At 41.9% G+C, this 24,292-nt stretch overlaps 1 protein-coding gene across 1 annotated transcript in view; it reads left to right on the forward strand.

The window, feature by feature from the left end:
- LOC105485955 (ubiquitin like 3) overlaps window positions 1-3,041 on the forward strand; it is a 79,061-nt gene extending 76,020 nt beyond the window's left edge. The window contains exon 5 of the mRNA XM_011748597.2: window positions 137-3,041. Coding sequence (XP_011746899.1) covers window positions 137-189 — 53 coding nt within the window. The 3' untranslated portion in view covers window positions 190-3,041. The remainder of the gene's footprint in view (window positions 1-136) is intronic.
- The last annotated feature ends 21,251 nt before the right edge of the window (window positions 3,042-24,292 follow it).

Consider the following 24,292-nt stretch of genomic DNA (forward strand, 5'->3'; position numbering starts at 1 on the left):
TACAGCTTCTTAATTTTGAAAAATGCAAACATTTTTAAAAACGCAAAACTACTGCTTCCTATACTTGATTGCCTAGCCCCTTTTCCCCTCCAGTTCTAGAATTTTTATAAACGAGGCCCTTCTTCATTTTCCCTAGGTCAGAGGAATCGTGAGAAGACTGGAGAGAGTAATTGTTGTGTAATCCTGTAAACACTGTCTGCCTAGTGTGATGTGATATAGTCTTTGTCTTTCATGCTGCTGGGACAGAAAAGACCCGCCATTGCTTGAGAAACCGTTCAGAACAGTCTGCCTGTAAGCCCATGGAACTGAATTACCACATGAACACTGTCCTCTTTTCTCATGAAAGTAAAAGCACCAAGAACATTTTTCACTCTGATTTTTTATTTCTCCTCTTTTTATGTTGAGCTGTTTTAAAACATACTGGTTTTTGAATGTCAATCTCCAGGGGAAAAGTTAACAAGTTATCTTTCGTAGCAGAAACCATTTTGCTGCCACAAAATTTTCATCATCAGAACTAATAAAGCAAGTGTTCCAAATACAATTTGCACTAAAAAGATTGGCATTATTTTGCTCATCAGCAGAATTTATAACAGTTTATGGTACCTAGAAATACTTACATATACAATTCCACACTGGAAGACACTCAGCAATTAATGAAGTTAATTACTGGGCCAACTTGAGAGGAAAAAATGGAAAAGAAACAAAAATGTTGGGTGAATTCTACCAAAGTCAGCCGTGGTGGCTGCAGTGGCACAGAATACTAAACTGAGTGTGACTCTTTTCACTGCAACAAATGAAAAAACAAAATGTGCCTGTTTAAAGCACTCAGTAGAGGGCTGATGAAACTGATTTTTTTCCCTTTAAGACATGCACTCTTGAGTCCTACAGTAACTGAGCGCTTGTTTAGACAGCACAAGAAGGGGTGAGAGTGCGTCTCCTAGCCTTAATGTGGGAGGGTAGTTCCAGTCACTCATCAGCTTTCATTATTGTGCAGAAATATTAGAAAACCTCATTGATCAATTTTACGTATTTGAATATCAGTGAATTGAAATTTTCCATAATTATCATTCATTTGTAACCACATCCAGTGTCATTCTTACTCCTTAGAGAGTTCAGATGAATTCTTAAAATTTAAAAAGAAAAACTCCATAGTACTAATTTTGTTTCTTTATATAGTTTGCATTTGATATTAGTGCTTGCAATTGTATTAAAGTCAAAAGCTGATTTTTATGGCATACACAATTAAGAATGCCACTTTTTCTTTTATTTCATACCAATAAATTAAAGATTGATATGCTAAAAACAATTTGCACAGCACTAAAGCATGAGCTAGTTTCATCTAAACCTGTAAAAATATGAAAGATTTTATATTTTTTCACTGGGAAGAAATTCTTCCTGGGTGAAATTACAAATATGTGTAGAATATATTTAATAAAAGACTTATAAAATACCTAACTATAGGACTTAAAATATAGATTGGCTTGTAGTATATAGAACAATATTCCATATAAATAAGTTTAGCCTTTATAAAAATGAAGTTGCAGGCTGACATTACATTCTGTACTTACTAAGTGTCAACAGCCCTTAAAAACATTAAATGTAAATGGTTTCAAATGGTCAGCGTTGTTTAAATGTAATCAGGTTATTTTATTCATTGTTAATGCTTTGATGAAAAGGCTTTATATGCAGTAGATCTACGAAAATATTGTTCATACTGATCAGAATTAAATTTGTATAGAGCAGAGTTTTAAAACGAATGTAAATAGCACTAAACATTTTCTTTCTGCAACCTGTACTTATAGATTCTTCCTGTAAACTAAATAAAAAAAAAAAATCATAGTGCATTTTGGTGGTAATTTTAAAGGTCTTGATTAGGTCAATAATTGTTAAAGCACTGTCTCATTCATGTTTTCTACTTTTATTTCTTAAGCTTTTAAAATTCATTTAATTAATATTCTGTTGTTGGTTTGGGGAGTATTCCCAATGTATCTTTGATATTTAACATGGTTAATTTGTATACAGTCACAACAATGGATAGAATTATGTAGTCTGTGTTATCACTAAAATGTTATATTCAAGAGATGTTAAATATATGCTTTGTTGACTAGCTGAAATGTGAATTCTGTTAGTGTTGACTAAAGAATCTGGTAGTTGCTTAATTGGGCAATTAAAACAATTTATGGCTCTATTCTTTTGTAAAACAAACTACTGGTAATTATTTTTAATACTTATTTTCATTCTAATTACTCTTTTTTTAAGTTAAAGACTATCAGTTAATTAAGATTGAGTTTTTATGATGTTTAAAAATCTCTATTGGTGTTTCAATATATTTTTCTGTGTGTTCTCAGATTATATATTTCAATCAATTTAGAGTTTGCTAAGTGAGATAAACTGGTTCACTAGTAGAGAAAGAATTATGTCGCTTAATACCTAATATCATAGTTGTACAACATGAAAAAAAATAAAAAGTAGCAGTAAAAGTATATACTGAAAACACCAAAAATTTAGATGCCTTAATAGTATATACGTGAAAATACTCAGCTGCCCCTTTAAAAATAATTTCTTGGACTGCCTGGTGGTTAAAATACGATTCCTCATATCCAAGGCTACTTTTGAAGATCCCTCTGCCAAAAATACAGCGTGCTTATCTAAAAGTGAGAGCTGCATAGATCCAGTAATGTACATAAAGCCTGAATGATGAGCCTATGTCCCTGCCTAACGCTGGTGTCTCACTCATCTCTTTTATCTAATTTGTCCTGAACTTTGTTAAGTGTTCCGGACGAGGCCAAGCTTTTCTTTTAAAACCTTAGCATGTCTCCCTGATCTGAACTATTTGCTTTCTCTTCAAGATAAGTTGTATTTTGCCATGAAAAAATACAGTATCTAACGTTACCATTCACATGAAATGAAGTTTCCTCATAACATCTATCTTTAGTTTTATGAAGTCATCGTGACCAATGTTACAGTAATTTCTGTTAGCTGATTGTGGTAAACAGTGTTTAATGTGAAAAGAAATTAAAACTTCATCTGTTGTAGAATAATTCTCTAGAATGACTTCCATTCATAATTCTGGTATATTTGCCTATTCTTTATTTCACTACTGTTTTTGTCTTTTTTTCTTTCTTCAGTTTATGATACTCTTCAGTAAAATTCAACATTGGGCCAGCCTTTACTCTGCTGTGGTTTAGCAAAATCAAAGAGAAGTATCAGCCAAAATTTAATATGCCTTCATATCGTTTTTATTTGTAACTTTTGCGAGCATTCCAGTTTTTTTTCCATTTGTGTGTTGTAATATGGGCACTTGTTAGCCAAATGGAGTGATTGGGGTGGGGCACGTGACCTGTAATTACAAACACAGCTATAATTGAAACACAGCTGCAGGCTGTGCTGGAGTCTAGGCACAGTTTTTGTGGCCAGGGTAGGGTGGGGTTCTTGGGCGTGAGCAGTTGGTGGTTGGGTGTGACTCCTGGTTTACCCTGACCCCCGCCAGTTGGTGTGCTTTCTTCAGAAGGCAGCGGCTTCTATGAGCCTTTTTACACAGGAGACGGTTGACTTCTGAAAGAGATCATGGATAAAACTAAGTGAGAAACACCTAATTCTTAAATATCAAGAGTTTAAGCCAGTACTAAAATGTGAAAACCAATTTCACTTACTACATTATTTGTAGTCTTCGACAGTGATGTCAGATGTTTGTCTTTTAATATTTTTCATATTCCTCTTTTTCAAAATGACAGCTTTCAAGAAATAGGGAGTAGGCATAGTAAGTTCCCATTTGGGGAAAGGAAATGCCCATCTCTTTCATGTGAGTCAACCAATAAAAAAGGAGTTGGGTAAACACATTTTCTAACTTGGCTCTGGAAGTGGTTTGTTGTTAGAAGTCTTAGGCCAAGAGTCTGGCTGGTTTTAGAATGTGGTAATTATACATTCAAACATTATTTGATATCTTTTATTTTCTACACATGTTCTTGAAGCTTATTTGATGTAAGGGAAGTCTTACAATGAAGTGGGAGAAACTTTGCTATAGTTAAATAATAAAAGGAGGTAGCAGAACCTAGAGGGGAACTGGGACAAGCCGTAGCAGAGCGAGACCCTCAGAATTCTTGTAGGAACATACAGGAAGTTGGCCAATTCTCAGTTGTCTGCCAGATAAGATAGTTTTTCTTTTTCCCTGCATGCTGGAGCATGGTTCCCCTTATGTCTTTCTTCCTTATCACATGGTTTTCCCTGGGCATCACTCACCTGGGTTCCATTAGTTAGGGTGCCACTCTCCCCCAGTGTTTCTCAGTAGCACTTTTTTTAAGTCTGATAATTTTAACACATCTACATTTTGACTGATACTGTTCTTCAGTCCTCAGAGTTCAGAAAACCAGAAGAATAGCTGGACTTTGGAGTCAAGCCTGGCTTTGTTCTGGGTGACTTTGAACAAGTTACTTAATATCTGAGCTTCAGTTTTTCATATATAAAAATTAACACGTAGTTTAGAGAGTTGCTGTAAGGATTATTTTAAAATAAATATTTAGAGCGCTGCTTTGTCCGAGAACTCTTGTAAGCTAGCAAACCTGTCAGAAGGCCTTATGTTGGAAATAAAGTGCTGGGCATCGACATATACTCTAAACTTTATGAAAGTAGCTTATGAAGAGGCCAGAGAAAATGTGGATGATGCTGGGTTCGTTTAAAAGGAAGATGAGTGGGGAGATCTGAAAAATAAGTTCTAGAATAGAAGGAAAGTAGGGGACCCAGTAATGACACAGCTCCGGATGTGTATATACGAGGTACCAGGTCATACATAGAGCTTAGACATGTTAACATAAGGCTGTAAACATGACTGTCAAGATCTGAGATGCTACTTGTTACTAGGGTACAAAAATTACACTGTTCAAAAGAAACGGGTCTAATAAACGTGGGAAACTACTATACATCAAGAATACACAAAAGGAACTTAGACCTGAGAGGGAAAGTAAATGAGTATGTGAATACTGATGAAAAAAGACAAAAATATGATGGTTGGGTTATATTGTACTTTTCTTCATCAGATTAAGGCTATGGATTTCTGTTCTGAATCTGCAACAGGAAAACACGGAGACAAGACATGGTAGGGATGCAGTAGTTGGGCTATAAAAGACCTTCCTGGATATCTTATTTGCTAAGAGTCCGATTAACTCTTGACTTGCTGATAATGCCATCCCATTAGGTTACCAGAAGTAACAAAACTGCTGCTCTGGGATTCACTTTGACCCAGTGGGAAAGAATTACTCTAGGGGAAATGTTAGGAGCCTGTAGTGAACATAGGTGTGCACTCAAATGTTAGTAATGATGAAACTAAGACACTGGTGATTGCTTCTCCAGCATCCCTGCTGCTTCCTGGCTGGGATATTGAGGAGTAACTTTGCTTTCCCCCTCCTCGTGGCTTAGGGAAGTAGGACGTTATCCCAGCCCTGTTACCTTGGGTGTAATTGCTTTAGAAGTGGTCGTGGGACTCCATCCTGGCAAAGGAGATGTGAGGGAACTCTGCTGAGGGTGTTTCTGGGGAAAGTTCCTTCACTCCCAAGGAGACGTTGCCGGAGACTTTTTGCCTGTGGACATTATTTTGCCTGAATGTGATGATTGAAACTGCTATAGCCACATTTGGACCTGGAAGGGATCTAGCCTGAGGGCAAAGCCAGCATATTGAAGCTGTAGAGGAGAAAGGAAAACACCTGCCCTGGCAGAGCTGCTGATTCTTTTTTAGCTTTTAAGTTCAGGCATACATGTGCAGGTTTGTCATGCAGGTAAACTCGTGTCACAGGGGTTTGTCATACAGATAATTTCATCACCCAGGTATTAAGTCTAGTACCCATTAGTTATTTTTCCTGATCCTCCCCCTCCCACCTTCTACCCTCTGGTAGGCCCCATTGTCTGTTGTTCCCCTCCATGTGTCCATGTGTTATCTTTTAACTCCTGCTTATAAGTACGAACATGCAGTATTTTCCTGTTCCTGCATTAGGTTCCTAAGGATAATTACCTCCAGCTTCATCCCTGTCCCGGCAAAAGACATGATCTCATTCGTTTTTCATGGCTGCACAGTATCCCATGGTGCCTATGTACATTTTCTTTATCCAGTCTACCACTGATGGGCATTTAGGTTGATTCCATGTCTTTTCTGTTGGGAAGAGCGCTGCAGTGAACACATGCATGCATCTTTAGGATAGAACGATTTATTTTCCTTTGGGTATATACCCAGTAATGGGATTGCTAGGTCGAATAGTATTTCTGTTTTTAGGTGTTTGAGGAAACGCCACACTGTTTTCCACAATGATTCAACTAATTTACACTCCCACCAACAGTGTATAAGTGTCCCCTTCTACACAACCTCTCCAGAATGTGTTATTTTTTGACTTTTATTTAGTTACCTTTTATTATTTTTGAGACAGGGTCTCACTCTGGCCCAGGCTGGAGTGCAGTGGTGTGAGCTCGGCTCGCTGCAACCTCTGCCTCCTGGGCTCAAGCGATCCTCCCACCTTAGCCTCGTGAGTAGCTGGGGCTACAAGCTTGTGCCTGGCTGATTTTTTATATTTGTAGGGATGAGGTTTCTCCATGTTGCCCAGGCTGGTCTCAAACTCTCGTGCTCAAGCAATCCACCAGCCTCAGCCCTCCAAAGTGCTGGGATTACAGGCAAGAGCCACCACACCCAGCCAATTTTTGACTTTTAATAATAGCCATTCTGACTGTTGTGAAATGGTATCTCATTGTGGTTTTGATTTGCATTTCTCTAATGATCAGTGATGAGCTTTTTTAATACGCTTCTTGGCCACGTGTATTCTTGTGAAAAGTGTTCATGTTTTTTGCCCATTTTTTAATGGGATTGTTTATTTTATACTTGTACATTTGTTTAAGTTCCTGATAGATGCTAGATATGAGACCTTTGTCAGATGCATAGTTTACAAAATTTTTCTCCCATTCTGTAGGTCGTCTGTCACTCTGTTGATAGTTTCTTTTGCCTGCAGAGGCTCTTAAGTTTGATTAAATCCCATTTGTCAATTTTTGCTTTTGTTGTGATTGATTTTGGTGTCTTCGTTATGAAATCTTTGTCCATTCCTATGTCCAGGATGGCATTGCCAAGGTTATCTTCCAGGATTTTTATAGTTTGGGGTTTTATATTTAAGTCTTTATTCTGTCTTGAGTTGATTTTTTTCTGGTGTAAGGAAGGGGTCCAGCTTCAGTTTTCTGCATATGGCTAGCCAGTTATCCCAGCACCATTTATTGAATAGGGAGTCCTTTCCCCATGCTTGTTTTTGCCAGGTTTCTTGGAGATCAGATGGCCATAGAGTGCAGCCTTATTTCTGGGCTCTCTATTCTGTTCCATCAGTCTGTGGGCCTGTTTTTGTGCCAGTACCATGCTGTTTTGGTTACTGTAGCCCTGTAGTATAGTTCAAAGTCAGGTGGCATGATGCCTCTGATGTCTCCAGCATTGTTGTTTTTGCTTAGGATTGCCTTGGCTATTGGGGCTCTTTTTTTGGTTCCATATGGGTTTTAAAATAGTTTTCTTTCTGTTCTGTGAAGAATGTCATTGGTAGTTTGATAGGAATACCATTGAGTCTATACATTAGAAGAGCTGCTGACTTTGCTCAGTGTGGAGCCCGATGCTCTGGGCTTCTGGGGAAGTAATCTGTTGGAGCTTTTTCCTTCTTCCAGTTCAAAGCATCATATACATAGAAGAGAGTGTTAGGCATCAACATCTACTCCAAACCTTATGAAATTAGCTTACAAAAAGATGAGAGAAAATACGAAGATGCTTCTATGTATTCAGATCTCTGAAAAATAAGTATCTGCTGTGTAGTCACAGATTATTCTGATGAAGGGAAAAGAGGCATCAAAAGAGACCATTGTGGCTACGAGTCAGCTCTCCAATCTCATAATTTTAAAAAACATGAACAGAAAGTGGGAGTTTGGATATATAAATCAAGGATGAATATAATAAGTGCCAAACACTTCTGTGAATAATGTTGGAAAGGCCTGGGATGAGCTAGAATTGACAGAAAAATAATAAAAGCTACATGTTTGTTATGGTCACACAAAAACCAGCAGGGATATACCCCATATTTCTCAAGTGTGGCTGTGCATTAGAATCACTCAGGGAGTTATCATTTTTTTACTTTTTAATATCGATGCCTGGGCCTCATACCAACCACGTTAAATCTGAACACCTATGGCTTGGAGCAGATCCCTAGAAGGGAGCACACGCTAAAGCTGGGAATGAGGACAGTTAATGTGGCACTGGAAACCAACCGAGGTGACAACGACAGGAAGCAGGTGCCCCGCTACCTTGGTTCAAGTCACCAGACCCAGCTAAAGTTATATTTCGGTTACATTTCCGAGTTCTGAAAGAACTTGTGCACTCTGAGTAACCTGTTCCTCTCCCAGTTTCATTGTCAGAAGGGAGGGCAAGCCCTAGGCACTCTCTCACAACCTCGCCATCATCATCTGCTCTGAGACCAGAAGGAACCTCAGACAGCCACATCCCCTCTCAGTGTCCTCACTGGAGTCTCTACCAGCCCAGGACATCCCCTTTTCTATTCCCACTTTCTGTCACACACCCTCCCCCATTCCAGAAACCCTGTACTGGCCTCTGGAGGTCAGGCTCCATTGGAAACTTGCCATATGCCTTCGACCTCTCTGAAAGTTCCCTTCACTTTCTTGCTCTGACCCCTGACTCGCCTGAGGGCACTGCCTCCTTTGCAGTCCTGGGGTGTTCTGTATTTTAAGGCTGTCATTTATTGACTGTTTACTTAGTGACAAGCACTGTTCTGTGGTCATAACATAGGCCCATTTTACAGATGATAAAACAGGCCCAGAGAAGTCCCATTTATTCTTTGAACATTGAAGGTTCATTTTCTCAGGCAAAGACTATTCTAAAAAATACGCCTTATAATTTTTTTCTGTTTTTAAAATTGATATTTTTCCATTTTAGGACTGTAATCCCATGATTACAGAAAAGTATGAGGGGAAGAAAATCCCACTATCCAAAATCAGCCCTTAATATCTTGGCAAATTTCCACTAGTCCTCTTTATGAATATGTATACATTAAAATAAAAGAGTATTGTATACAGAGTTTGTATGTGATTTTCATCTTTACGTATCACAAGCGTATTCCCAGAATATTAAATCTTTGAAAACGCATTTGCTTATAGGTCTATAATACTCCATTTTATAGGCATGCCATTTTCATCCAAGTATCAAATGGATTGACATACAATTGTTAATAATCTTTACATTTTATACTTTAAATGCCATAGCATCTGTAACAATATCATCTTTTTTCATTCCCGATACAGGTAATTTTTGTCTTTTCTTTCTTTTTATTTCAGTGTAGCTAGTGGCTTATATACTTTATTGCTCTCAAAGAAACAGCATTTTATTTTCAGTGTTTTTTGATTTGGATTACTTACCTATTTTCTATTTCATTGATCTCCACTGTTATTTTATTTTCTGTTTCTATTGTTAGTGTGCTCTCACTTTTTCTAGCTTCTTGAGGTAGAAAGCTTAGATTAATTTTTTTCCTTTTGTGTGCTGCTTAGGCTGCATCCCACAAACTTGGCTATATTGTGTTCTCATTTTCAATCAGTTAAAAAAAATTCTAATTTCCCTTGTGATTTCTATTCATGGCTTATTTATCAATATGTGTTTTCTTTCCAAGTAGGAATTTTGTTTTGTTTTTCTTTTTTTTTTTTTTTTTGAGACGGAGTCTCACTCTGTTGCCCAGGCTGGAGGGCAGTGGCGCGATCTCGGCTCACTGCAAGCTCCGCTTCCCAGGATCATGCCATTCTCCTGCCTCAGCATCCCAAGTAGCTGGGACTACAGGCGCCCGCCACCATGCCAGGCTAATTTTTTTTTTTTTTTTTTTGTATTTTTAGTACAGATGGAGTTTCACCATGTTAGCCAGGATGGTCTCGATCTCCTGACCTCGTGATCCACCCACCTCGGGCTCCCAAAGTGCTGGGATTACAGGCATGAGCCACCGTGCCCGGCCCCAAGTAGGAATTTTAAGATATCTTTTAATTATCAATTTTCAAATTAATTCCACTATAGACTGAAAAACATTCTCTGTATAATTTTAATTAAGTGTATTGAAATTTGCTTCATGGCCCAGCACAGGGTCTATTCCAGTAAAAATTCCATGTGCCCTATAATAGGATATATATTCGGGATAAAAGTGAATGCTGCTATTATTGAATGTTGTTTTCTATAAATCTCAATTAGGTCAAACTTGTTGATAGTGTTGTTCAGGTCTTACTGATTTTCTGTCTGCTTTTTCTATCTATTACTGAGAGAACTGTAAATCTGGATTTGTCTAACTCTCTATTTTGTCAGCTTTTGCTTCATGCATTTGAAGCTGTGTAATTAGGCGCATACACAATTAGGATTGCAGTATCTCTTTGTTCCTTTTTTTTTTTTTTTTTTTTGAGACGGAGTTTCACTCTTGTTGCCCAAGCTGGAATGCAGTGGCGCGATCTCAGCTCACTGAAACCTCCACCTCCCGGGTTCAGGCGATTCTTCTGCCTCAGCCTCCCAAGTAGCTGGGGTTACATGCATGCGCCACCACGCCTGGCTAATTTTGTATTTTTAGAAGAGACGGGTTTCTCCATGTTTGTCAGACTGGTCTCGAACTCCCAACCTCAAGTGATCCACCTGCCTCAGCCTCCCAAAGTGCTGGGATTACAGGCATGAGCCACTACGCCCGGCCTCTTTGTTCCTTTTATCATTACGTTTATCTTCATTTCTGATGATGATGCAGGGCAGGCGAGCCCCAAAACTGAGGCTTAGTCAGGGAGGGTTTTTGGCTTTGTCCAGGAAAAAACTGAATGGTGAGCTAGTGGTATCAGACAGCAACTTTTATTGAAGCAGCAGTGCATGGTAGCAGCAAAGGGGACTGCTCCTTGCAGAGCAGGGCAGGGAGGCAGGGAGGGAGGGAGGGATGCCTGATAGTCATTGTGTCCAGGGTAGTAGTTCAGAGGCAGTTTTGTAGTCATATTTCTATTTATTTTTAATTATATGCAAATGATGGGGTGGATTATGCAGACATGTTTAATAAAGGGCTGTAACTTTCTGCTTGCTGAGTCATTGTCATGGAAAGGGGTGGTAAGTTCTGGGTGTTGCCATGGCAATGGTAAACTGACAGGCACACTGGTAGGCATGATGGAAAGGTGCTTCTGCCCTGTCCCTGTTTTAGCTAGTCCTCAATTTGGTCCAGTGTCTGAGCCCCGTCTCTTATTTCAATATTACTTTTCCTAAATTCTATTTTTTTCCTGATACTAACATTGAAACTGCCTTTGCAAAATTATAACTAAGGAAATTATGACCGTGAAAGACATCAGACCTAACCAACTCCATCTTGCTTCTAACCTCTAAACTGTCCTTGTCCATTCCTGGGTATAGGCCGAACGAGCCTTGGGAAGGAACTTAGTTTAGGGTTTAGATAATAGCCCTGACCAAAAGTGAAACTGTTCTTGCAAAACAAATAAAAGGTCACCAGCCACGAAGTTAAGGATGAGAGGGGCTGGAATTCTCAATATTGCCCGCCATTATTCCAGAGGTCATAAGATTGCAACTTCCAGAGGTCATAAGATTGCAACTTCCTCTTGAAGGTAACATCACCATTGTGAACCTAAGATTGGTCTGTTGAGATGTTTTTTCAGGTTTTTGCATTTCTGACAACTGGGTGTCCCCAGCCTGGAGGTGCCAACCAGTCCAGTGGCCCCCATCCAGGAACTGACTCAGTGCAAAAGGACAGCTTGGACTCCCTATGATTTCATCCCCAAACCAACCAATCTGCACTCCCAACCCACTGGCCCTACCCACCGAATTATCCTTAAAATCTCTGATCCCTGAGTTTTCAGGGAGACTGATTTGAATAATAATAAAACTCCAGTCTCCCCCACAGCCTGCTCTGCATAAATTACGCTTTCTCTACTGCAATTCCTTGTCTTGATAAATCGGCTGTCTAGGCAGCGGGCAATGTGAGCCCACTGGGCGGTTACAACATCCCCACTTCAGTTTCCTCATGACTACAGCTTACGTAGTGTATCCTTTTTCATTCTTTATTTTTAACCCATTTATGTGTTTAAAGTATATTTCTTATATACTGTGTATAGTAGATTATTACTTTTTTTTTACAAGAACTATTCAATCTCTACCCTTTAACTGGAGTGCTTTTATCCTTTCTTTCTTTCTTTCTTTCTTTTTTTTTTGAGACAGTCTTGCTGTGTCAAGCTGGAGCACAGTGGTGCGATCTCGACTCACTGCAACCTCCGCCTCCCAGGTTGAAGTGGTTCTCCTGCCTCAGCCTCCCAAGTAGCTGAGACTACAGACATGCACCAACACACCCAGCTAATTTTTGTATTTTTAGTAGAGATGGGTTTCACCACGTTGTCCAGGCTGGTCTCGAACTCCTGGCCTCAAGCAATCCATCTGCCTCAGCCTCCCAAAGTTCTGGGATTCCAGGCGTGAGCCACCGCACCAGCCTTTTTACTATTTACATTTAATGTAATTATGGACATATCAGTTTAATGTCCTGGCATTGTGAAAACCAGTTATGCCACACTAAGGATTGTCTCATCTGTTCTCTTTCTAGATCAAGCATTTTTCTTTTTTTAAATTTATAAATGGGAAGCTTACATCACGGTATTTTTAATTCTAACTCTACGATTGGCTTAATAGCTAGGGCTTACAATATATATTTGAAGTTTTCACAGTCTACCTTCAATAACATTACACTACTTCACATGTAATTCAAGACCTGAAAGAAGATTACTTCCACTTCTCCACCTCTGTCTTTTGTGCTCTCATGCCATACATTTTGCCTTTATATGTTACACATCTCGGAACATATAATCATTGTTTTAAACAGCCAGTTATCTTTTAAAGAAATAAAAAGATGACTTTTGAAAATGCTTTTATATTTGCCCACATATTTACCAGTTCCTAAACTCTGCATTAGATATGACTTTCCATTGGATATCATTTTCTTTTAATCTTTTGCCTTTTTAAAATATCCTTCCTTAGAACCTTTTTTTAAAAAATATAATGCTATGTTGTTCTCAACATTTTTTAGTGTTGAAGTAAAATCCAATAATCGGAGAGCTCCTGGAATCTATGATGTGATCAGAAGATGGAGCAGTAATTTAAAACTGATTTTAGCCTCCGTGTGACCCAACGTTGTTGAAGGGCTGCCAAAAAGTAAGTTCTATCTCAGACTTTATTAACAGGACAGTAAGTCTCAGGATATGAACAATAATGTTGTGCTCCAATTTCATCGATGACGTGGAATGTTGTGTTCAGTTCTAGGTTCCACATTTCAAAGTTATTGACACATCTGAAGTGTGTTCACAAATGACCAACCAGGATCATGTAGGATCTAGAAATGGTGTCAGGGTGGTGCTGTCAGAGGAAGTAGAGATGTTTAACCCCCAGCCAGAGAGAAGAAACTGAAGTTACTTGAAGGGCCGCTGTGTCAAAAGGCGTCATACCTATTGAGAGTTGCTGCAGTGGTCAGAACAGAGCTAATGGGCAGAATTTGCAGGTAGACAAAGTTTGATTCAGTTTGGCTCAGCACCGTGCAAAAAGGAAAGGAGTTATTTTTGATAGTGAGCTTCCATCGCAGGAGGTGTTCAAGTAGATGCTGTCAGAAAGCAAAAATGCCCTGCCTAGTAGGTAGGAGAGAGAAGAGTCATGTATTGGACGTAAGGATGAATTAGTTTACGTCCAAACACGTTTCCAAATCTGATTCCATCCCTCCTTAATTTCTCTGCTGGTTCCTGCCTTTCTTCCCTTTGTCAGTGTTATTTTCCTGCCTATACACATTCCTATTTTCATCTCTTGGCAGCCCGTCCCTTCCCTGCCATCTCCTTTCTAGTGTGTTTTTCCTTGACAAGTCAGGATGGTCTTGGGACTTGTGCTTAATTATAAAGACCTCCTTACATCATCAGTTTCTCCAAAGAACCACTTTCCTGTTGTAACGAAAATGTGACCATCCCTTAGTATATTGTCTAAGCCAAGATTCCCTGCCGGATAGAGGCTTGGACAAAGCTTACATGCCAAGACTAGGGAAATATTGTGGAAAGAAAATGTATATAAACCAGACTTCGTACAGTAGGCTGGGTTTCTTGTATTCCATGGCCTTACTTTATCCTCATTTTTCTCCAGTTTTGTGTACTCAACTTTAGAATATAGTTTTCTCAAAGTAAGATTTCAACGCAGTAATCATGGCTTGGGGCACTTTGTTTCCTATTTTTATTTCTTTTCTTTTTTTTTTTTTTTTTGAGATGAAGTCTTGCTCTGTCACCCAGCTGGAGTGCAGTGGTGCGATCTCAACTGACTGCAACCTCCACCTCCCGGGCTCAAGCAATTCTCCTGCCTCAGCCTCCCGAGTAACTGGGACTATAGGCACACGCCACCACACCTGGCTAATTTTTGTATTTTTAGTAGAGACGGGGTTTCATCATGTTGTCCAGGCTGGTCTCAAACTCCTGACCTCAGGTGATCCGCCCACCTCGGCCTCCCAAAGTGTTGGGATTACAGGTATGAGCCACCGCACCGGGCCAGTTTCCTGCTTTAAAGGTGTTTTCCTAGTCAGCTGTGCTCATTCATCCTCAGCCCCTAAGTCTACTGGTGGCCTGTGCCCACAGCAATGAGCGTAGACTCATTGGACCCATGCTTTCAAAGGCAGCTCCGTCCACCTCCTGGGACATAGGCTAGTTTCCCTTGTGAAAGGAAAATATCTTGGGGTCCCAAAACCACTGAGCTAAAGGGAAGAGTCAAGCTGGAAACTGCTTAGGGCAAATTTGTTTCCCATTCTATTCAAAGTCACCTTCTGCTCACTGAGATAAACACATATCTAATTGCCTTTTTTGGAGTGGCTAATCAGAAACTCAAAAGAATGCATCCATTTGTCTCTTATCTGCCTATAACCTGGCAGATAAGAGACAAATAGGCAGATAAGAGACAAATGGATGCCCTTCTCCTACTCAAGTTGTCCTGCCTTTCCAGACGGAACCAATGTTCATCTTACATATGCTGATTGATGTCTCATGTCTCCCTAAAATGTAGAAAACCAAACTGAGCTCTGACCACCTTGGCCACATGTCATCAGGGCCTCCTGAGACTGTGTTACGGGCATGCGTCCTCAACCTTGGCAAAATAAACTTTCTAAATTGACTGAGACCTGTCTCAGCTTTTCGGGGTTCACACCCTCTTAATGTGACTTTCTGCTTTATCCTCACGTTGGATCCGAAAAAGGCATGTGCGTGACTTGAGAAGCTATGTGTGATGGTCAATTTTATGTTTGACTTGACTAGGCCACAGGGTGCCCAGATGTTTGGTCAAACATATGGGTGTTTCTGTGAGGGTGTCGTGGATGCAGTTAGTGTTGAAATCAGCGGACTGAGTAGAACTGATTGTCCCTTCCATGCGGGTGGGCCTCGTCCCATCAGTGGAAGGCTAGACTAGAACAAAAGGACTGATTCTCCACAGTTTAAGAGAGGATTCTTCCAGCCTGACATTGGCTTTTTCTTGCCTTTGGACTTGAACTGAAATGTTAGTCTGGGTCTCAAGCCTGCCAGTATTTGGAAGTGCACTGCTGGCTCTCCCGGGGCTCCAGCTGGCCAATTTCCCCTGCGGAGCTTAGTGCTTGCCAGCCTCCGTAATTGTGGGAGCCAATGCTTTATAATAAATCCCTGTTTCTCTATGTATACATCCTGTTGGTTTTGCTTCTCTGGAGAACCTCACTAACACACTGTGCAACTGAGAACTCTCATGAAAGGTAAAACATTCAGCAACGTGGGTGGGGGCTCCTGCCATAATAGCTCCCCAAAATAGGACATCTTTGGAACCCTTGCCTCACTCTTCCTGTTTATTTGGTTTTCTGGCTTTGTCTGAGGTATTCTTATTTTTCTTTTGAGACAGGATTTTGCTCTGTCACCCAGGCTGCAGTGCAGTGATGCAATCCTGGCTCACTGCAGTCTCAATCTCCTAGGCTCCAACAATCCACCCACCTCAGCCTCCCAAGTAGCTGGGATCACAGGCATGCTCCACCACATCTGGCTAATTTTTTAAAAAAAATTTTGTACAGACAGAGTGTCTATGTTTCCCAGGCTGATCTTGAACTCTGCCTTAACCTCCCAAAGTGCTGGGATTGCAGGTGTGAGCCACCATACCTGTCCTGTGGGATTCTTATCCTCTAACATCAGAGGTCCAGCTATATTACTAGAATGTGTTGCAAACCTGGACAGTGAAACCCTTTCTGCTATAGTATTGACTGTCGCCTGTGTTCTAAGCATTAGGTGAGCTAGTAAGGATTCCGAGTCAAATGAAGTGATCTCTACTCTCAAGAAGCCCATAGTCTAGTGGGGAAGATGGCAAGCAGAACTTACAAACCAGCAATTGCAGGATAACCTAACAAATAAGATGGTGTATACACAAGACATCACAAGAACACAATGGGTAGGTACCCAGCCCCAAATAAGGAAACCAGGAATGGCTTTCAGAAGATGATATTCAGCAGGAATCCTTACAAACGAGTAGGACTTGTGCGTCAGTGATTATAGCAGCATTCTCACAACAGCCAAAGGGTGGAAATGACCCAGATGTTCATCAAAGGACATACAAAATGCAGCATACACAAGATGCAAATGGATATACAAAATGTAGCATTATACACAAAATGCAAATGGATATTTAAAATGTAGCATGTACAATGGAATTTAGCCTTAACAAGGAAGGACATTCTGACACGTGCTATAAAATGCGTGAACATAGAAAACACTATGCTAAATAAAATAAGCCAGTCATAGAGGGACAAATACTGCATGATCCCGCTCATGTGCAGTCCCAAGAACAGGTACATTCACAGAGACAGAAAGTAGAATGGTGGCCGCCTGGGGCTAAGAGTGGGGCGTTGTTGTTTGTTGAGTATAGAGTTTCAGTTTGGAACGGTGAGAACGTTCTGGGAATTGAAAGTGGTGATGGATGCATAACATTGTGAATGTACTTAACACTTTTGAATTACACACTTAAAACTGGTTAAAATGGGGCTGGGTGAGGTGGCTCATGCCTATAATTCCAGCACTTTGGGAGGCCAAGGCAGGAGGGTTGTTTGAGCCCAGCAGTTTGGGACCAGCCTGGGCAACATAGAGAGACCCCATCTCTACAAAGGAATTGAGAAAGGGGAGGCTGGAAAAGTAAGCAAAGAATGTGACTGAGGAACCTTGGAAGCCCTGCCAATGACTTTGAGGTTTGGACTTTTTTCAAAGACAGTTGCACAGGTATCATCCACATTCACATCACGTGGAATGAACTCTGGTTGTCACCTTGGCATATTTCCCTTCAGTCTTTATATTGCAAGAAATTATAAATTTTTGTTTAAAAAATGCTTACTATAAGGAATTTAAACAGTCCTAAACATGAAGAGATGAAAATGTTTCACATTACCCCAAGCCCTTCACTCTTTTTTTTTTTTTTTTTGAGGAGACAGGGTCTCCCTATGTTGCCCAGGTTGGTCTCCAACTTCTGGCTTCAAGTAAGCCTCCCACCTCGGCCTCCCATAGCGCTGGGATTACAGGCGTGAGCCACTGCACTCGGCCCATCACTCTTAAGTAAGAATATTAACGGAATATTTTTCTTTCATACAGATAGTTGAAATGGTTAATAAACAAATTCACATTTAAAAACTTGGGATCATGTAATTGCAGCCATTTACAATTTTTAGGTATTTAATTTTAGTTAAATTTAACATAAGAAACTGAAGTGAAACCAAAGGACACACTGACTGTCACATAAAAATATCTTCACCACTACAGGATGATTTCTTAAAGATCTGTCTAGGATTAAGAAAAGAGTAATTATGAGGGACGCAGAAGAGAAGACACTGGCATTATTGTTTGTATTACACATTCCATATCAATTTCAGAAAATACTGACTCCCTGCTATGAAAGACGAAAATATTAATACTTCTTCCACCTAACCCACTCCGTATTTTGTAGGTTACATGATTATCTCAAAATGTTCCATGCCGGGTGCAGTGGCTCACACTTGTAATCTCAGCACTTTGGGAGGCCGAGGCAGGTGAATCACCTGAGGTCAGGAGTTTGAGACCAGCCTGGCCAACATGGTGAAACCCCGTCTCTACTAAAAATACAAAAACTAGCCAGGCGTGGTGGTGGACGCCTGTAATCCCAGCTACTTGGGAGGCTGAGGCAGGAGAATCTCTCGAGCCCGGGAGTTGGAGGTTGCAGTGATCCGAGATCGCGCCACAGTACTCCAGCCTGGGTGACAAGAGTAAAACTCTGTCTCAAAAAAAAAAAAAAAAGTTCCAGGTTTCCATCACTTGCACTGTGCTCTTTAATTAGTATTCTCCTAATTGTTCAGTTTTAATTCAATATTTAAACGAGTTTCACTTACTTGTCAGTCTTTTATCAGGGCTTTCCTACTCCTTGTCATTTTTGTTTTTAAATCATGATTCACCTAAAGTTGGTAACTTTTTTTTGCTTGTTTTTTTGTTTGTTTGTTTGTTTTGTTTTTGAGACAGAGTCTCGCTCTGTCACCCAGGCTGGAGGACAGTGGCACGATCTTGGCTCCTGCAACCTCCACCTCCTGGGTTCAAGCAATTCTCATGTCTCAGCCTCCCGAGTAGCCGGAATTACAGGTCCGTGCCACCACACCCAGCTAATTTTTGTATTTTTAGTAGAGACGGGGTTCTGCCATGTTGGCCAGGCTGGTCTCAAACTCCCAACGTTTTATGGTAAATGTTTTTTCGAGAAGATTCATGACATTGTGTGGAGATGTCTGCCTGTTCCCTTTCCATTTGAAGGGCACCTTGACAGGTTAGATAGTCTCAGGTCACACTTCCTGGAACTCTGTTGACGTTACTCCATTGTCTTACGGCTTTGATTGCTATGAAGAATTCTCAGGCTGGTCTAATTTGTTTCTGTTGTAGTTGATTTCTGTTGCAGTTGATTTGTGTTTTTCTGGATGCCTGGAGATTTTTTGGCACAGAACCTCCTGGAGTATCAAAATCTCCAAGAACATGGGGTGTGCTTTTAATTTGCAGAGTCAATCCTGCCTGGGAGAGCCCATGTAGATATCTTTGAGTAAACCTTCTCCACCCCTTTTCAATCCTCTGCTTCAGGAACACACGATTGTTCTTATGTTGGTTTCTCTTCTTTTCTGTACCATATCCATTCTCCTTTCCATTTTAACATCTCTGTTGTCTTCGTTTGCATACACTGAGATTACTGGAAACCTTTCTTCTGTGCCAGTGTGCTTGAATTTTTAGCTATGTCTAGTCCTTTGATTTTTTAATAATCTACACGTTAGTTGTCTAATTACAGTGTTCTGGAGTTTGAGGCAATGGAGTGGGGGAATAGAAGGAAAGGGCAGAAAGCTTGACTGTGGCCATGTGCAGCCTGTTGGAGAAGCTGCACCCTGCTCTTTGCTGCTGTGTTGCTGTGTGGAACCTGGGATCACTCTGCCTGGCTGCAGGGGTGGTGTGGGAATGGCAGGTGTCAACATTCCCACATGGGGCTTCAGATGGTTCTTCCGATTTAGGCGTAGTCCTGGAACCCTCCTTTCTGCTGGGGAGTCAGTTCTGTGCTTCACTTTTCCCATTTCTCCCATTCCTCTGCCCCTCAGTATCCCCAGTCTCCCCCTTGACTCTTTGACTCTTTGTAAAGTGCTCTGTTTACTTCTCAGGCTGGTGGTCCCAAAGAGGGGAAAATAGCAAAGTCTATTGACTCTCCGTGTTTTCAATAGTTATTTTAAAACGTTCCTTTCGGTGATCACTCGCCATCTTTGACTTTTCCCTTTCATTCATTTCCTAGTCATTCACTGGGCACGTATCACATGCCAAGCACTGGCAGAGATACTCGCAGTTCAAGGACAAGTGGCATAGTCTCTGCTCGTGGAGTTTATGGTTCATTTTATTTCTCATTTCATTAATCACCAAATCTTCCCAATTTGCTATTAGTTATTATCCTCTTCCTCTCTACTCTTGTCAGCCTGTTCCAAGGCTTCATTATCTCTTACGCATATAATGCAATCACCTCCTATACATTCCTCCTTATCCGAGAATTCCTGTTGACAAGTCAAGCCTGCATAATATCTTTAGAGAAATCATTTCAAAATCACTTTCTTCATGACTCTCTTCTAACCAAGAAATTATCAGCAACTCCTTACTTGTGACGACGCAAGCCCAGGCTCCCGATCACAGGTCCCTGTCCTGTGGCTCCAAGCTCTCCACGTGCAGTGAATACCGTGGAGTGGCTTGTTCAGCATCCATCCCAAACCCTTCCAGCATTCCTTTCATAAGCCGCCCAAATTGAGAGCTAAAAATTACATTTTTCTGACTCTACCGCAGTTAGAATCCCAGCTGTGAGGAGATTCCGACTGTCAGATGCACTTGGTGAGATCTGATTCAAAGCTGAGGTATGTGGAAGAGAACTGGGGGTGAAGCATCCATTTTGCCAGCGTGGGTTGCGACAAGGGCAGGGGGGTCTGGTTTGGAGGCAGTGGCTTCCTGGTCTGGAGGCAGCTTCTTAATGTGGCAGCTGCCAGGTCATGGCAGAGCCCTCTCTGCTCTCTTGGTGACCACTTCTACAGTGTGGTTAAGAGTCATTCTTGGTTGGCCAGGTGCAGTGGCTCACACCTGTAATCCCAGCACTTAGGGAGGCCAAGGCTGGCAGATCGCCTGAGGTCAAGAATTGGAGACCAGTCTGGCCAACATGGTGAAACCCTGTGTCTACTAAAAATACAAAAAGTTAGCTGGACTGGTGGCACATGCCTGTAATCCTAGCTCCTTGGGACACTGAGACAAGAGAATCACTTGAAACCAGGAGGCAGAAGTTGCAGTGAGCTGAGACCACACCATTGCACTCCAGCCTGGACAACAAGAGCGAAACTCCATCAAGAAAGAAAGATACAAAGAAACAGAGAGAGAGAGGGAGGGAGGGAGGGAGGGAGGGAAGGAAAGGAAGGAGGGAAGGAAGGAAGGAAGGAAGGAAGGAAGGAAGGAAGGAAGGAAGGAAGGAAGGAAGGAAGGAAGGAAGGAAGGGAGGGAGGGAGGGAGGGAGGGAGGGAGGGAGGGAGGGAGGGAGGGAGGGAGGGAAAGAAAGAAAGGAAAAAATAGTCATTCTTGGAAGCTTAACCTAGAGACTAGAGGCTTTGTTTCTTCTTTCCATTGTCCAAGTAGCATATACTGCTAAGTCCTTTCTGCTTTAACTGTCTAGCCTGGCACCTGGTTCCTGCGATTGCTGCCTCTGACTAACCAATGTATTCTACTATCCCACTTTAATCCTTACTTTCCCCCACAACTTACCAGGCTAGTCTCCTCTCTGGTTCCAGGAATATATCCTGTTCACTCCTGCCCCTGGGCCTTCATTCTCATTCTCATTTGTCCCCTGCCCTGTAGTGATCTCCACTGGGCCCTCTAATTCCAGATCTACAGCCAGAGCTGTCTCCTGGAGCCTTCTTTGACGGCTCTTGTCCCTACTGATCATCTCCAAAAGACAGGAAGGCACAGCCCTGAGAGTCGGGCGCAGGTTTATAGTCTCAGCTCTTCCACAGCCCAATTGCAGTACTGGAAAAACCAGCTCTCAGTTTCCTTCGCCATCAAACATGGAGGCTGGACCACATGGACACTCCATTCTCTTCCAGTTCTAAAGTCGTTAAGACTCTTACAGCTCCAAGAAAAGCCACTTTCCAATTCAAGAGAGCCAGGCTGCTCTTAAACACATTTTATTTCAAATTCTGTGACATCTTTATTTCCTGACACCTTTTTTCTGCAAGGTTGACTGTGCCCATGTGGAATTGTTTATTTTAATTGCTGGAAAGTCCCTGCAGCTGGCAGGGCCAGGCATCGAGTGATGAGGAACAGAGTATTTTTTTTAACAAGGCAATTTCTCCTCCGAGTGTGGTCATTGCTTTATGGACAAAATAAACAACTTGCATATGTTCAATTACCCGGCTTGTCTACTGAGACCTCCTGGCCATAGCGAAGGCCTGATTGGTGACGATCCAAAACAAGCTCTCAGTCCACGTTCCAAGAAAGGCAGACGACGAGGCCTGGAGGACACAACGCTAGGCCGTGCTGGGCCTCATTAGAGGCTCCACGAAAGTCAGCACCAAGGAGCAAACGCTTTGGAGCCTCGGGGGTGATTGACTTGGCAGAACAATGAGGTCTTGGGGTGAGATCATTCCCAGCCTTTTCCGTCAGAGTGAGAAAGAGAACGTGCTGATTTCCACACCACTGCAGAGGCTGTCACTGTCATCTGGTGGACGGAGCGGCAGGAGGGAGCACACCAGAAGCCTGTCGAGGCAGGTCTGCCGCTTACCAGGCGTGGGAGACGCTCAGCTAGTGTGTATGCCCATTTATCCAACGATTCTTAGTCTACTCTTTATCCAAGAGCTACATCCCTACATCACATTATTTCAATCATACCACGCAAGGCCTTCATAGAACTTGATGGCAGTGTTATCTTTATTTGTTTATTTATTTTTTGGAGACACAGTTTCGCTCTCATTGCCCAGGCTGGAGTGCAGGGGGCGATCTCGGCTCACTGCGAACTCCGCCTCCTGGGCTCAAGTGATTCTCCTGCCTCAGACTCCCAAGTAGTTGGGATTACAGGCACCTGCCACCACACCCAGCTAATTTTTTTGTATTTTTAGTAGAGACGGGGTTTCACCATGTTGGCCAGGCTGGTCTCGAACTCCTGACCTCAGGTGATCCACCAGCCTCAGCCTCCCAAAGTGCTGGGATTACAGACATGAGGCACTGCATCTGGCCAATGTTATCCTTATTTTTTAAATTTTTATTATTATTATTTTTAAGACGGAATCTCCCTTGTTCGCCCAAGCTGGAGTGCAGTGGCATGATCTCGGCTCACTGCAAGCTCCGTCTCCTGGGTTCACGCCATTCTCCTGCCTCAGCCTCCCAAGTAGCTGGGACTACAGGCGCCCACCACCACACCTGGCTAATTTTTTTGTATTTTTAATAGAGACAGGGTTTCACCGTGTTAGCCTGGATGGTCTCGATCTCCTGACCTCGTGATCCTCCCACCTCGGCCTCCCAAAGTGCTGGGATTACAGTTGTGAGCCACCACGCCCGGCCTATCCTTATTTTTAAAGTATTATTTTTGTTTTTCAGAAATGGGGTCTCTGTTACCCAGGCTGGAGTAGAGTGGTCCAATCGTGGCTCACTGCAGCCGCGCACTCCTGGGGTCAAGCGATTCTCCCACCTCAGCTTCCTGAGTAGCTGGGACTAAAGGCGTGTGCACCATGCCCAGCTAATTTTTTTATTTTCAGTAGAGATGCAGTCTCACTATGTAGCCCAGGCTGGTCTCAAACTCCTAGGCTCAAGTGATCCTCCCGTCCCTGCCTCCCAAAGTGCTAGAATTGCCTTTGATCAAGCGATGACGTAAAAGATAACCAGCTGGAAAATGCCTCTCATTTCTTCATGCATCTTACATATGCATCTCGGAAGCCATGGATGCTACTTTAACAAACACAGCACTTAAGTGGCCTAATTTGGGGTCAGGAATAACTCCAGATTTTTATCCTATTTCTATCTGCTTTGTTCTCTTCAGTGCATTGGTGCCTTCTCTTACTCACACACACACACACATACACACATACAGCCTTGGCCCAGATTCACACGGCTGGGAGGCCTGGCCCTGCTGCTTGATTCTGACCCTGGCCTGGGACTGCCTTGGGGTTTTTGTTTTTTCTAGTAATTGCCACTCCACATATTGCCCCTACTCCTGGACACCTACCTCCTACAACCTGAACCCACATCATCTTGACCCCACTTCCCAAGGGATGGAGATTAAACAGTTCCTGAGTGGTAGAAACCATCAGACATAATTATACTGATCCCATAATTGCAAAAGATTTTCAGAGCAAATTTCTCAGAAAGTTTATCTTCATGAATTGCTTTGACCTATGACCCACCGTAGCTATTTTTGGCTTATGTGTTCATGAGTGCATTGCAGAGACAGATAGGGTATCCACACCAAACAGGAAAACAAACATTAAAATTGGGGCTTTGTGTTGTCTGACCCACAGCTGCAAGAATGAATGCCCGGATTTGAAGCAATGGAACAGGTAGAACTTAGCCTTGCCAGATGGGGTAGGCGCATGAGCCACAAATGCAAATTTGGTCCCTGGTCTCAGTTCCCCAGAACTGCTATGGGGATCCCCAAGACGAGCCCCCAAGTAAAAAGTAAGAACTGTAGCTGTAAATATTTGAGAACTGTCTCCAAGATCATAGA

The sequence above is a fragment of the Macaca nemestrina genome, chromosome 16 (genome assembly GCF_043159975.1).
Source record: "Macaca nemestrina isolate mMacNem1 chromosome 16, mMacNem.hap1, whole genome shotgun sequence".
NCBI classification, from domain to species: domain Eukaryota; kingdom Metazoa; phylum Chordata; class Mammalia; order Primates; family Cercopithecidae; genus Macaca; species Macaca nemestrina.